At 34.4% G+C, this 14,548-nt stretch overlaps 1 protein-coding gene across 4 annotated transcripts in view; it reads right to left on the bottom strand.

Annotated features, from left to right (window-relative positions):
* Nucleotides 1-1,202: 1,202 nt before the first annotated feature.
* SLC38A11 (solute carrier family 38 member 11) overlaps nucleotides 1,203-14,548 on the bottom strand; it is a 69,108-nt gene continuing 55,762 nt past the window's right edge. For all 4 annotated transcript variants that reach the window (XM_074303250.1, XM_074303248.1, XM_074303246.1 and 1 more), the window contains 2 exons: nucleotides 13,391-13,522; nucleotides 1,203-1,524 (listed from right to left, as the gene is read on the bottom strand). In XM_074303250.1, the coding sequence (XP_074159351.1) occupies nucleotides 1,237-1,524; nucleotides 13,391-13,522 (420 nt within the window). In that variant the 3' untranslated portion in view covers nucleotides 1,203-1,236. The remainder of the gene's footprint in view (nucleotides 1,525-13,390; nucleotides 13,523-14,548) is intronic.

Below are 14,548 nucleotides of genomic sequence, written 5' to 3'. Positions count from 1 at the left end.
AAATTGGGACTTATATACAAAGGGAAGGCACTCGTATTGAAGGAAATCAGGAAAAGCTTTTTGTAGAAAGTAGGATTTTTGTTTAGACTTGGAAGTAGCTAGGGAAGATAGGAGGCAGATATAATGAGGGAAGAGGACTCGAATCACATAGTAGAGCCCCTGAAAGTACTTAGAGTGTCTAGTTATAGGACAAAAAGGAGAGCAATGTTATAAGTTCTAAAATGACTGCAAGGGTTGAAATGGGAGAGGGAAGAAGTAAGAAGGATTTTGAATGCCAGACAGGATTTTGTCTTTGGTTCTGGAAGTGATAGGGAACCACTGGAATTTGTTGAGTGGGAGGGTGACATAGTCAGACCTGTACTTTGGGAAGGTCACTTTAATAGGTGAGTAGAGGATGGATTGCAGAGAAAAGATGAGACAGGACTAACTATGCAGAAGGCTATTGCAGTAATTCAGGCATAAGGTGATAAGGACCTGTATTAGGCAAGTGTGTTATAGAAAAGAACAGACAAAACATGTTACAAAAAGTAAAATTGACAGTTCACTGCAATAGATCAGACAGGTGGCAAATGTGAGGAATGAAGGAGAATGAACCCCAGCTTTCAAATTTGGGTGACTAGGAGGATAACAGGAACCTTGACCGTCATAAAAAAGTTAGGAAGAAGAGAATTTTGGCAGAAAAGATATTCATGTTCTAGAAAGACAAAAAATAGAATAGGTAGTTAGTTTATTTTATCAGTTTACTCAAAAGGAGTTGTAATACTGGGTATTTCCATCTTATCTACTTTCAATGTAGATATATCTTTGTTGGCCTTTCTTTTTTTTTTTTCCTTTCCTTCTAAAGACTAGATCTTGAAAATTTTAAATGATGATGTAAAGAATTGCAATCTTATTTTACATTCCATTTCAGAAAACAATGTATTAGCTCACATATTAGGTGGAGGAAAATATAATTTGAGAGGAGTTAGTAGATTTTAAAGACTTGTTCTTATTCTATCTTTAATAATCATTCAAAGACTTGTGACCTACTATAAAAAAAATCAAGTTTTCTTCTTCAAATTACTAGCATGGTCTCATAATAGAAAAGAAAATGGAATTTGAATAAAGGCTGGGATATCAAAGGTATCTCCTGAAACAAGAGTAAGAAAGAACAGAGAAGAATACAATTACACAACTCAAAATTTATAGGTCACATAAAAATATAACATTATCACATTTTTATTAGCAACTAAATCACTAGAAAGTACTGATATTCAAAACAGGAGGTTGTGTTGTTATTTGATGAAAATATGAGATATTGAAGAAAGAGGAATTTGTGGAAAAGCAATAGGGCATTTCCTGTCCATGGCTGCAATCTTGGGGATGTAGAACTGCCATGATGAATCCAACTATCATCACAACTCCACCATTAAGAAGCATCATGCTGGACATAATTTTATCTGGGTGGATCCATCTTTCTTCAGAGAGCTTCAAATAACAAGCCGATGGGATAATAAAAACAAGTGGAGCTGCACAGAGGACACCCTGTGAGTTGGAAATGAGAAGAAACAAGGTAATTTGGCAGAACACACACATTTTTTCCCAGACAGTTACCAAACAAAAAAGTGTTTGTAATGGTTCTTTAAACCTTATTTAATGACTTGAAACTGAATCAGAAAGAGGAGAAAATGTCAAAGGATTTAGAAATTATGGTTTACTTTACTCAGGGTATGTTTACAAATAGAGGATTTTGAAATCACAGACCCAAAGAATATTAGAATTGGGAAAAAAAAAAAAAAAAAAAAAAAAAAAAAAACCTCTCAGAGATAATCTTGTTCAATCACTTCTTTGGTCTGAATCCCAAAGAGGTGTAAAGTGACCCACCCAACATCAGAGAAATGGCAGTGCCAAATCTAGAACCCAGGCTTCCTGACTCCTAAATCCAATGTTATTTCTATTTATAAGACTTTTAAAAAATGAAAACACAAAAGTTTAGGTAGACAGACAATTTTCTTAGGTTATTATTATTTTAACATATAGTTAAGAATAAGAATATTTCTTATGAATATTGAATAATTATTTTTTTTGCAAATGAATGTTCTAATCATTTTAAGAAAAGTGTTTATATTACAAATTTGTTCAAATATCTTATTTATCAAACAAAATAAGGCATGCAAATTTACTTTAGACAAATTCTAAAAACTTTATTTTTGGTTATGTATTACTTTCCTCTATGGTCACTTTTCTATACAACTTGACAGATTGGGAAATATAAAAGTGCCTAAAGCTTTGTTGCTATGAGATTAATTTTTTGGGAAGTATAATTTATCCTTTCTATTCAAGAAGCCTCCTCAGTGTACATTTAAGTGTATATCTATGTAAATAAAAACAGGAAAACTATTACTCTAAAAGTACTTAGCAATAAATAGCATCTAAACCCTTCTCTGAGTAAAATCAAACACCCTGATTACCTTTGCAAATAGACATAAGGGCCTAAATAGACAAGTTAATCACCAGATTAGCATGTAAATAAATTCAACTAAAGGGGAAAAGCTTCAGATTTGAAACAGAGTTTTAAAAGATAAAATATATAATTAAGGAAGAGGGACTTGGCTATTCTACCTGTGGCTAAAATTTACTTTCCCCTTTTCCATTATAGATGCTATTGACCATCCTCTGTAATATAATAAAGACATACTAGAAGCTTTGCTAATATATATATATATATATATATCTTGCCTAATACCTTTCAGGGCACACAACTAATGAACACATAGAAGCTTGTTGTATTTAATTGGATCGATCCATAGACAACATTTTTTTTCATAAAAGCAATATTTTAAAGTTTTTAGTATTTGCTTTTTTTTTTTTCCTGGTGCTGCCATACTTTGTCTTTGATAACACTTATAAAGGCAAATCTTATCAATATGATAAAGAAACAACTGACATCTATAGAGTAGCTTTAATGGAAGCACATTTAGTGATGTCATCTGGTATTTTGCAACCCCAACATGCTGCCCTTAGAAATACTTTGGTGAAAAGAATATGGGCAATTACAGTTTACAAAATTATATGATGAGCGATAATGCCAATGAAAATGGCAAAGGGGAACAGAAAGTACAGTGGCACTATGTCTTGGAATTTGGGAGATTATGAATAAGAAAGGCATTCAGTTTAATGCTGTTGTTGGAGTCAGGAAGACTTGGGTTCAAATTCTGCCTTTGATACTTCCTAGCTGTTTAATAGCTGTAAGTTATTCAACCTCACTGAATCTCATATGTTGAATGGAGATAATACCTGCAGTTACTATCTTACAAAGTTTCTGATAAGCTTAAGCTAGATAGAAAAATATTTCCAGCAGAATTCAGACTCCTTGAAGGCAGAAATTATTTCATTCTTATGTATCCCTGGTACATGGAAATGTTGAATTGAATTGAAACAGGATTAAGGAAGGAAGGAACCAAGCATTTATATAGTACCTGCACTGTGCTAAGCATTACAAATATTTTTCCATTTGATCCTTACAGCTACCTTGTGTAAGGCTCTTTTCTCTAAATTGTAATCATTCTCTGGGAGCATATTTCTTGGGGAGCTTCTGGAGGCAGCCTTAGTTTCAGTTCAGTTTCAATAATCACCTCAAATGCAGCCAGGAGTTAAAGTTCAAATCCTTTATTGTCTCTTCCAAAAATCTTATCTCCTTCACTTGGGGCTCAGCTAGCTTTCTGGAGGCCTTCCTCTCTCCTTGGTTCCCAAGAGCTATTGTCTGAATGTCTCCAGCCAGCACAAACGTAGAGTGGGAATGAATCTTGACTCTGAATCTCCTCGAGCTTCCAGTAGGCTCGTCCTTTTATATGCTCTTTAAAGGTGTGAGGTCTAATGTGTGAACCAATGAGTGAACTCCTTTAAAGGGGTGAACTAAGTACATTACCTTGTCTCAAGTTCTGGCCCATATCATCTCCTTGTAGGATCAGATCAATCATACTGAACCATGCTAAATGAGATAATTATATCCATTCCAGTGACTTAGCACCTTATAAGAATCCTAACAACCTTGGATTTGTTACTCAGTCATGTCTGACTCTCCATGATCTCATTTAGGGTTTTCTTAGCAAAGATATGGTTGTGGTTTGCCATTTCCTTCTCCAGCTCATTTTACAGATGGGGAAACTGAGGCAAACAGGATCAAGTGACTTGCCTAGGATCACACAACTAGTTAAGTGTCTGAGGCCAGATCTGAACTTAGGAAAATGAGTTTTCCTGACTCCTAGAACAGAATCCTATCACTTGCTACCTAGCTGCCCCTCAAACTTGGGAAATAAGTTTTATTATTAACCTCATTTTACAGATGAAGAAACTGAGGCAAACAGGGTTAAGTGCCCTGACCAGGGACATACAGTTAGTTAAATGTCTGAGACTGGATTTGAACTCAGGTTGGGCCCAGTGCCCTATCCATCGTACCACTAGGCATCCCCCTGCAGTTTGGGGAAGAAACTGGCAGAGCAGAAAAGGCACTGAATAGGATTTAATAATCCTCTATGGGAATGAAATAACACCATAAAGACTATAAAAATGTGTTCTAATTAAAAAACACTAGAAGTCTCTAGATGGTTTCCATTTAGAAAAATCTAATTGTAAAATGGTTGACTGGTAACTGACATAGAGTGCAAAAAAAGATTTGTTTTAACTGAACCAGGTTTTAATGCATCAGTGAACTGTGCAGATTTTGGTCATATAATGAGGAGCTGACTAACTATACTTGGGTGTATTATAGATTATAAACTAGTTTAACTCCTATTTCTATGAAATAAATGTTACTATTTTATTGCCTTGAATTAAAGGCTCTGAAACATATCAAATGCAAATATAGAAAGACTATACTGTACTATTCAACAAACCTATTTCTTGGCAATGATAAATATATGTGACACTTATTCATCTAGAACCACAGAGGTATGAAAGTACTACAAACGCATAAAGCTGACAACATTCCTTAAGGAGCTCTGGCTAACCAGAATTTTGGAATTGTTCTAATGCCAATGTACGGGGCAGAGCAAACCAATGCTCATTTTGTCTATTTTATGCTTCTCACAATTAAGAAAGAAATTATTTGGAAGAAATCTAATTGTTAGAAATAAAAATGTTTAGACTGGAGGAAGTCTGGTCAAATGTTGTGTCTAAATGCAAGATTCCTGTCTCAGGATGTGCAAAAACCTATAGTCATTAGGAGTTAGCCCTAAGAATTATACCAGAATGATGACAAGTCTGATGATAGACGTCAAAATTGACAGCATACCCATTATCATTTTCTTTGCTTTGGAAAATTGTACTCTTTTAAATTGAGGACGCTATGTCTGCTTTTGGAAGCATGTCATTATATGTTATACAATAGAGAAATAAGGCAAGGGCCTGTAAAAGTCCAATATTTTACCATCTTGTTAATGGAACATCAAATTCAACTGCTAACACTTTTACAGTAGGATGTGATCTTTTATACATGGCAAGCAAAAATTCTACCACTTCATTTTGGCTACAAATAATGTAATAAATCTATATGAGTCATTTTCTGGGAACTACCACTCAAGCTCAAATTAATTTTTCCTCCTAATTTTATCCTTTAATTCCTTTTGCATTGAGCCAAATGATTCTTGTTATTAATGCAATTTTGGTTATTAGATAGCTAAATAATGTAATGATTTTAATATTATAGTAAATTCAATCTCCTATGATTCCTTTAATCATATTGCTTTTTTAAAAATCTCAGTTCTCTTCAATTTAACTATATGTGCCAAAATAAGCTCAGTATTTCAGATTCACTCAGAGCTGCATTATCTTGCTTGGGTGAGACTATTTTACAACTTAATTAAATAATGTCTATCTTCAGGTTAGGGCAGTTAGGTTATTCAGTGGACAGAGTGCCACACCTGGAGTTAGGAAGACTCATCTTTCTGAGTTCAAATATGGCCTCTGACACTTACTAGCTCTGTGACCCTTAACCTTGTTTTCCTCAGTTTCCTCATAAGTAAAATGAGCTGGAGGAGCAAATGGCAAACTATTACAGTGATTTCTTTGCCAAGAAAATCTCAAAAATAAAAGTGTGTCTTATTTAAGACATTACTGAAATAATAGAACAACAAAATTTTCCATTTTTCTGATTTCTCATACTATATCAGACTTCCCAAATAGAATTCCAAAATAGAATTGGAGACAGACTCATTGAATTTGGATTCAGAAGATGTGCGTTTAAATCTATCTTAGACATTTACTTGCTGTGACATTCCTCATTTAAAAAATGATGGTCTAGACCTTTAAAGTTTCTTCCTGCTCCACATCTGTGATCCAATGATCACATATTGATTAACATGTAATGACATGCTTCCAGCCAAAAACCTGTGATCCTATATCTTTATCAGAGCATCAGGACAAAGACAGAATTAAGAGTCTACTGTGAGATCTCCACGACCCCTTTCATTTAAGTGTCTTTTATTATTATTATTAGCAAAAGTAGAGCTTCTTCAGTGAATCAGAATCTCTGAGTTTTGTAGAGCAGATGAAAAGGTGATAAAATCTAAAAAAAAATGCTGAAGAGTATGCAACAGCACTCCACAGTGAGGGGTGAAGATATAAGTCCAATTCTTGTTTCAGGATTCCTTCTGAAGGGAATTTACTGGTACTTGTCTCCACTTAGAAGTAACCACTAAGACTTCTACATTGTACAATATTATATATCTGTGTTGCATATTATTTTTCCAGAACTGGCAATTTGCATTTTTTTAAAAAATTTCCTTCTACTTTTTAATCTAATTCCTGATTAATCCCACTTCTCTATTAACAGAATATGCCATCTCCTTTTTAAAAGCTGAAAACTTTTCATGAGCTGTTCATACTCTTCAAATAAACAAAATGAAGAACAAAATCTTTATGCTATGCTCTTCAGATACCATGTAACATTAAATTTTAGAAAAAGAACACAACAGAAAACTACTACTATACTACTTGTGGGCCATGGTATGTATGTATATATGTATGTATGTATGATCTATCATCTATCTTTTGTCCCCATCCCTCAAAAATTTGAGTTCTACAAATATGAAAAGTATAATGACTTAGCACGCCCTCCCCTTCTTCTTCTCTCTCTCTCTCCCCCCCCCATCCAGCCTTTTTTGGAGATAATCAGAATTAAGTGATTTGTCCAGGGTCACAGAGCTATTAAGTAGCTGAGGCCACATTTGGACTCAAGTCCTCCTGACTCAAGGACCAGTGCTCTATAATCCACTGTGTCACCCAACTGCCTCTCCTTAGTTCTTAAATATTTAATCATAGACTTTCCTATTTCTAATTGACCTAATATTTTTTGCTTTCCTCATTCATTTTTTGTTTGAGACTGGAAACAGAGGTATAACTATGAGAAAAGGAAAAAAGACTGTTGTCTTACAGTACCATGCATGGGGTAGGGCGTGGAAACATTCAATTCTTTACCTTCCTACTTTGGCGAATTATGGAGATGATAGTGTCACAGCACCAATGCAAGGACAGTGCTGGAATGGTATTATCACTTCCTCTATTCTACCTTACTTAATCTAAACCAACTCAGCATTCCTTTACCGCTTCCTCAGTCCAAGGATAGCCAGGATGCAAAATGCCTTGTTGAATATAATTTCTTTAGGGTTAAAATATACTTTAAGTGAAAAATTTTTTAAAGTGTGACAGGATGAAGGAGCAATCTTGTATTTGTGAAGAAATACAAATAGAAATGCTGGTAAATGTTACTATGGTTTTGTAAAATTTAGACTATGTATCTCATTTGTGAAATTCTTAGTTTGCCACAGCTGCTCAGCAATGGTAATCAAACAAGTTTGCCAAAATACTACAGCTCTTTAGTGAAGATAACATTTTCCCTTTAAGGTTCTATTTTTATTTCCTTTCTAGGCACTTAAACACTGTCACAGGCTACCCACAGTCATACTTTTTCAATAAATTTGGAATTTTTTAAACTTACACAATTTACAGAGAAAGGAATTAAGTTATATATTGCATACTTTGAAGCTCAAGCTGAAGAGGTGACCCTAGTTTCAGGAGAACAGTCTTATAAAAGTTAAAATAACACTAATTTTTTTTTTTAAAGCTAACTTTTCTTTATGCCAGGTACTAAGCTAAATGCTTTACAAATACTATCTCATTTGGTCCTTACTAAAAACCCTGAAAAGTAAGTACTATGTTTAAAACCATTTTTACAGTTGAAACTGAGGCAAACAGATATTAAGTGATTTGCCCAAACAAGAACATAACTGGTTAATGTTTGAGGCCAGATTTGAATGCAGATCTTTCTGACTCCAGCTCAGTTTTTTTGTCCATTGTGTCTCCTAAAAGAAAGCATATGTACTAGCCCTTTTAGTCTTCTACTATCCAATATAGCATGAACTATCAAATGTTTTTCTTGATTTTTTTTAGGCATGAGACTTATTATTACCAATCATATCATAAAATCTTATTTAGGCCTGAGTACATATCTTACACATGTTCTATCTTTATCGTTATCCCTATCAATCAGTGACCTCATTTCTGCCACTCATACTGACTGGCTTCCTGGTCACATTACAATATCAGCATACTATCTTAGTACATAAAGGCTGTCAATTTTTAGAGGATTTTAAATGTGGAAATATATTTCTGGTTCTATAGAAAAAGAGGTTCAGGAAAATAAAGAACTAGCTTTATGGTCAAAATAAATAGAATATATTGATCTCGTAGCATTAGGAATGTCTGTTTGTTCTGAAGGAGGAACAGAAAGCTGACTTGTTCAGTCATCTCCAACTCTTTATGATCCTATCTGGGGTTTTCTTGGTGAAGACTCTGGGGTGGTTTGCCATTTCCTTCTCCAGCTCATTTTACAGATGAGGAAACTGAGGCAGACCGGCTTAAGTGATTTGCCCAGAATCATACAGCTAGTAAATGCCTGAGGTAGATTTTGAGCTCATAGAAACATACTACGTAGGTTATAATAGTGGGGAATTTCCTAAAAAAATGTTCATTCCTCTTGTAACAATATTACAACAATTTAATGAAAAACAGATGAGCTCAAATGAGACTTTCAAAAAATAATAAATAATTGATCCAAAAGTGACCATGTTGATCATTTACTATATAGATGATGAGATGTTTTCACTATTGTTCCCAATTGCTTTAAAGTTATTTGTGCTTTCCTGTGCCAGACATCTTCTTCTACCCTTGAAAAGATGCAGAAATAATTTTTGGACTATGTATTTTTCTGAAGAATAGTAGAGAATTATCCATCCTATGTGCTAATTTCTCCACTAGTTTGTATGAATATACAGAAGAAATATAACATATGTCAAACTCTCCTCTCAAGATGTTTGCAGTTGAATTGCATTGCCAATGTACCAGAAAACAGAGTCAACATGGATTTATTAAGTATTTACCATGAGTCAAGCAAAATACAAGACATAATATCAGGGATAATCAAAGCTGGCATACAAAATGATACAGCAAGTGTTAGGGAGAGGAGCAGGGATATAAACGTGTCTTGGGCACCAGTCTTCTGCTGACAGTAGTAACCTTTTCTTTAATATGGTATGTCTTATCTCTAACTCTATTGATTCCTATAGATCTGTATTGAAATTATAAAGATAATGCAGCTAATGGATGGAAATTGTTCACCTTGTTGTTCTTCTCCAACTTTTAAGGTATATTCTTGGGAACATGTTATCCTATTGTGTCCCCAACTATTCATGTATCACTCTGTCAGGTTGCTTTCATTCCATAACTTGGAGATGTGATATGTGGCTTGTATGCTTCCTTCCTCTTTCTGAAGGTTTTCTGGGAACTGGAGAAAGTGATTTAATGTCTACTTGATAAATCAAGGGGTCCTCATAAACTAGAACCCAGTATTTCCTTGTGTTTGTGTGTGTGTGTGTGTGTGTGTGTGTGTGTGTGTGTGTGTGTGTACAACTGGGGTTAAGTGTCAGAAAATCTACAAAAGGACTGGGGCTGTTTAGCTTCCCCTATATGGGGTGGGGAAAGACTGCTGTTTTTAAATATTTAAAGGACTCGTGTAAAAGGGGGATTAGATTTATGCTATTTGGTTTCAGAAAGTGGTAATGGGAGGAGTGGGTGAAAATTGCAGAGAAAGATCATAGGGATATGGAGGGATCCAGATGGAAGGATCGTAGGATAATATATTTAAAGCTTGAAAAGAGCTTACAGGCCATCAAATCCAATCTCTTCATCTTAAAGAGAAAGAAACTGAGTAACAGAGAAGTTAGGAACTTGCTAAATATCATCTAGCCAGTGGCTGAGATGAGATTTGACCTAGGTTTTCCTGACTCCAAGTCCAGTGTTCTACTGACTATATTATGCTACATTCTTAAAAGAAACAACAACAACAACAAACAACCACCCTAGGAATAGATCTCAGAGAACTTCTAGTCCAAATACTTTCTTTTTGGGGGGGAAATTTGAAGATTAAGTGATTTATCTTCCCAAGATCATACAAGCTGGAAATGTCAGAGACAGGGTTTAAATCCAGGCCTTTTGACCACAGAGTTAACACTCTTTCCATTACACCAAAAAGTCAGGTCAAAAAAGTAGCATCATCCACAAATGGCATAGGCTCTTTGAGGAGGCAGTAGGTTTCCTTATGACTTGTTTTCAAACAAAAACTAGAGAACCACTAGTCTAAGGTATCATAGAACATGGTTTTTAAAATTCTTTTTACTTGCAACCTCTTTTGAACCAATAAATTTTTACATGACTCAGGGTATATAAGTATATAAAATTGGTATACAAATAAAATATTTACTAATAATCACCTTCAAATTCAGTTACAAGACTCCATATAGGACTGTGAACCACAGTTTAAGAAATTGGGTCATAAAGGATATTCCTGTTTTAGTGTGCGTTAGCTGAGATCAGCATCTGAGGTCAACCCATTTCTGAAATTCTGTGATTTCCCTACCTATAAAGGTTTTGAACTTGATAGTATAAAACAAGTACACGTTAATATGTGAAAAAGAGATTAAAAGGGTGATATGAATTCAGAAAAGGATGATAGGAATTTGCAAGGATTACAGTAGCCAATCTGCTTTCAGAGAGGAAGACAGAACTAGAAGTCGATCTTGAAGCAGGAATGTAATTTGGATCAAAAGTGGGAGGAGAAGCAACATTCCAACCTGAGTAAAGGTTCAATGCTAAGGCATATCTATGGCACAGGGAGGAGACTAGAATTGAAGATACAAGCTGAAAAGTAGTGGGAAATAAATTTTAATAGATAAGGTGGGACATAGGATTTCTCCAATTTCTTATCTCAGCAGGATGGACAAATCCACTTAGATATGATTGCAGGTCCTTCAAACCCAGTATGTATAAAATTAAACTTAGCAGCTTATTATCTATCCTTTCTCCTGGCTTCCCTATTTCCACAGAGGGGATCAACAACTACCTATGTCTCCCAGATTTATAACTTTGGAGTCATCTATATTTCTTCTGTCAAAGTCACTGTCAAGTCTTTTGGATTCAAACTCCATAACATTTTCCCCTGTTACTTCATCTCTTTACTCATATTACCAATACACATGTTCATGCTCTTTATCATTTCAATACCTGTACTAGTTTAACAACTCTTAAATTGTTCTCCTTCCCTTTAGGCTCTCTGTCTAATCTATCTTTCATAGCTGCCAAAAGAAATTTTCTAAAGCATGGGTGGGACTATGCTATTGTCCTGAAAAGAAGTTTTCATCAGATCACTATTGCCTCTAGGATAAAAATCAAACTCATTAGCTTAGCATTGAAGACACCAGACAAGTTGGATTGAGTTTAAATTTTTAGTCTTTTCATATTATTCCTCTTTACATATTCTATATATTCTGGTCAGACCGGACTATTAGTTAGTCCTCAAATTCAGATTTTCATTTTCTGCTATCATGAATTTGAAAAGAATAATCTTTTATGGCCAGCACATCTGACTCTAATGATTTTTTTTTTGGTGATTTTTTACCCCAAAGGGGATACAATGAAAAGTACCACCATAATATAAATATTACAAATACCTAGCATTGTAGTGTACTATAGCCTGTAAGTAACAGCTCACATTTCAACAGTATGCTTTGTTGTTGAAATTAGAATTTAAGCATCCTGAGGGCAGGAATCATTTCATTTGTTTGTTTGTTTGTTTGTTTTTCTTTGTACTCTAGAGTCTAACATAGTGCCTGGAACACAGGAGGCACCTGTTAAATACAAAACAAATAATGAAATACTGTTTTCCAGATTCCAAATCTTTATCCAATTCTTACCTTAGTATCAGCTCTCTGATCTCCCGTTATTTGCATTTCTTTCCTCATAAAATTTTCATAGAAATGTTGGCTGATCTCTCCTTTGCTCCCTTCACTTATATCATACTTATCTGTACACATGTTGATATCCTCAGACCATATAAACAACTTTAGAGAAGGGAATGTTCTCTTTTGCTTTTGTTTTGGGCATATGATGTGGGTTGAAATGGATTGTAATTGAAGGATTTAACTTTAATGGAGTATGAAATAAGGTTTTTGATAGTAGAGTGACAAGATAAAAGTAGTGATTAAGAAAGATTAGAATGGTAGCAATGTTGATTAGATTAGAGGAGAATAACCTAGGATCCAGAATAGCTAGAAGATTTTTCTTAAAACAATCCAGACACATGGTGGTTGGGATCTTGAATAAATCAAATTTATATACTACTTCTAGGCTTATAAAGATGTGCCAGGAACTGGGGATGCAGAGAAAAAAAGGAAATAGTTCCTGCCCTCAAGAAGCTTACATTCTACAATACATATATAAAAGTATTAGTTTGAAAGGTAGATTGGAATCAAGTTAAAACAGCCTTTAAAAATAAACAGAGAGGCTTCTCTTTGGTCCTATAGGAAAGATAGAAACCCTGAAATCTACTGGATAAGGGAAAGATATTATCAGATGTGTAACTTTAGGGAAATTTCTTTGGTAACTTTGTGGAGGACGCTTTGGAGAAAAGAGAGATGAGGCAAGGAAATAAATGTAGAGACTATCGCAAAAGTCCAGCTTAGAGGGAACAAGGATCTGAACTATGCTAAAATCTGTTATTCTAGCGAGCAGAAAAATGTTATAGAGTTAAAAAGACATAATTTGGCAACTGACTGGATATGAGGGATAAGTGAGTCTCTCTGAATATGTCTAGAAAATTCAAAATATGTCAGATTACATTTTAATAGCATATACGAAGCACTATGAATATTATACATCATTAATCATGAAATCAACATATATTTCAGAATGTGTTTTATTACAGCTTGAAAACATATCTTAAGTGTAACACATCATTTGCTGAATGTAAACCTGCTCTGTTCTTCAGAAAGGAAAACAGAAATAATTTAATTATACTTACATTGAACTCCAGAACGATCCCAAGGCAATCAACCAGCAGTGACACTAGTGTGGCCAGAATAATGATGATTGTTGTTACCATAACATGGGAAATTTTTGAAAGATTCCCACCAAAAAAAACATTGGTAATTACCTGTCAAAAAAGATAAGATTTAGAAAATTGAGAGTCCATTTCATGTTAATGCATTTTTTCTTTATATACAGTTTTTTGACATATGTTATTTTCTAACAAATAATACTTTACTGTAATAACTTATCAGAAAAATTGAATTGTATGTAAATGTTGGATAGAATATTTTTTTGTGCTATACTACTAGACTATATATATGTATACACATACACACACCTCTGTGTGTGTGTGTGTGTGTGTGTGTGTGTGTGTGTGTGTGTGAATTCTTTAAGGACAAAATCAAAATTTAATGATGATGTCTTAGTTCTTTCCAAAACACATCCTTGACATGACCAGTAATGCTAATTGCTACATTTTGTGCTCAGGAGATAAAACAGCAACTGAATATTAGCATTAAGGTAAAATATAAACTATCCTTGTGAAGGAAAAGGTCTTGAGGACCTATCTTGTTCCTTTTCCCTGGATATTGCAGGTTGATAACTAAAATAATCAGATAGCGGTTTATTTGAAAGGTTTCGGAGGAGATTTCACAACTTTGCTCAGTGATCCATTGCTTCTTTGTTTTCATCTTGCAGTTTAAGACTGTTCTCTCTTGTCCTTTTTTCAGTGAGAATAGAGAGGAACTTATCATTCTATAGAGAATAATTAACTCAATCAACAAGCTTTTTTATTGATCATTTAATATTTATGCCATACTGTCTTAGGCAGTGTGGGGAATACAAAAGATGTATAAAATATGAAATCCCTGCTCTTAAGAGTTCACAATCAATACTGGAAAATAAACTGAAGTGTGTGAAACTAACATTAAAATGCTAAAATTGTTAGCAAAGTATTTGTCCATAGGAGGACAAATTATTGTTATTTGACTGAATGACTGATTCTCTGGCACTTGAGCTCATATTTAAGTGAAGGGGCTAAAGTGTTGTTGAAGGGCATTCAAGGAAGATAAGAAGAGTGTGAAAAAAGTCATGGAGTCACGAATGCCCATGCTATGTGAACACAGGAGACAAAAAAAGGTCAGAGTGAATG

This window comes from Sminthopsis crassicaudata, chromosome 3, assembly GCF_048593235.1.
Source record: "Sminthopsis crassicaudata isolate SCR6 chromosome 3, ASM4859323v1, whole genome shotgun sequence".
In the NCBI taxonomy this organism is placed as follows: Eukaryota; Metazoa; Chordata; class Mammalia; order Dasyuromorphia; family Dasyuridae; genus Sminthopsis; species Sminthopsis crassicaudata.
Note: the sequence above shows the minus strand (reverse complement) of the source record. Positions and strands in the feature narration are given on the sequence as shown.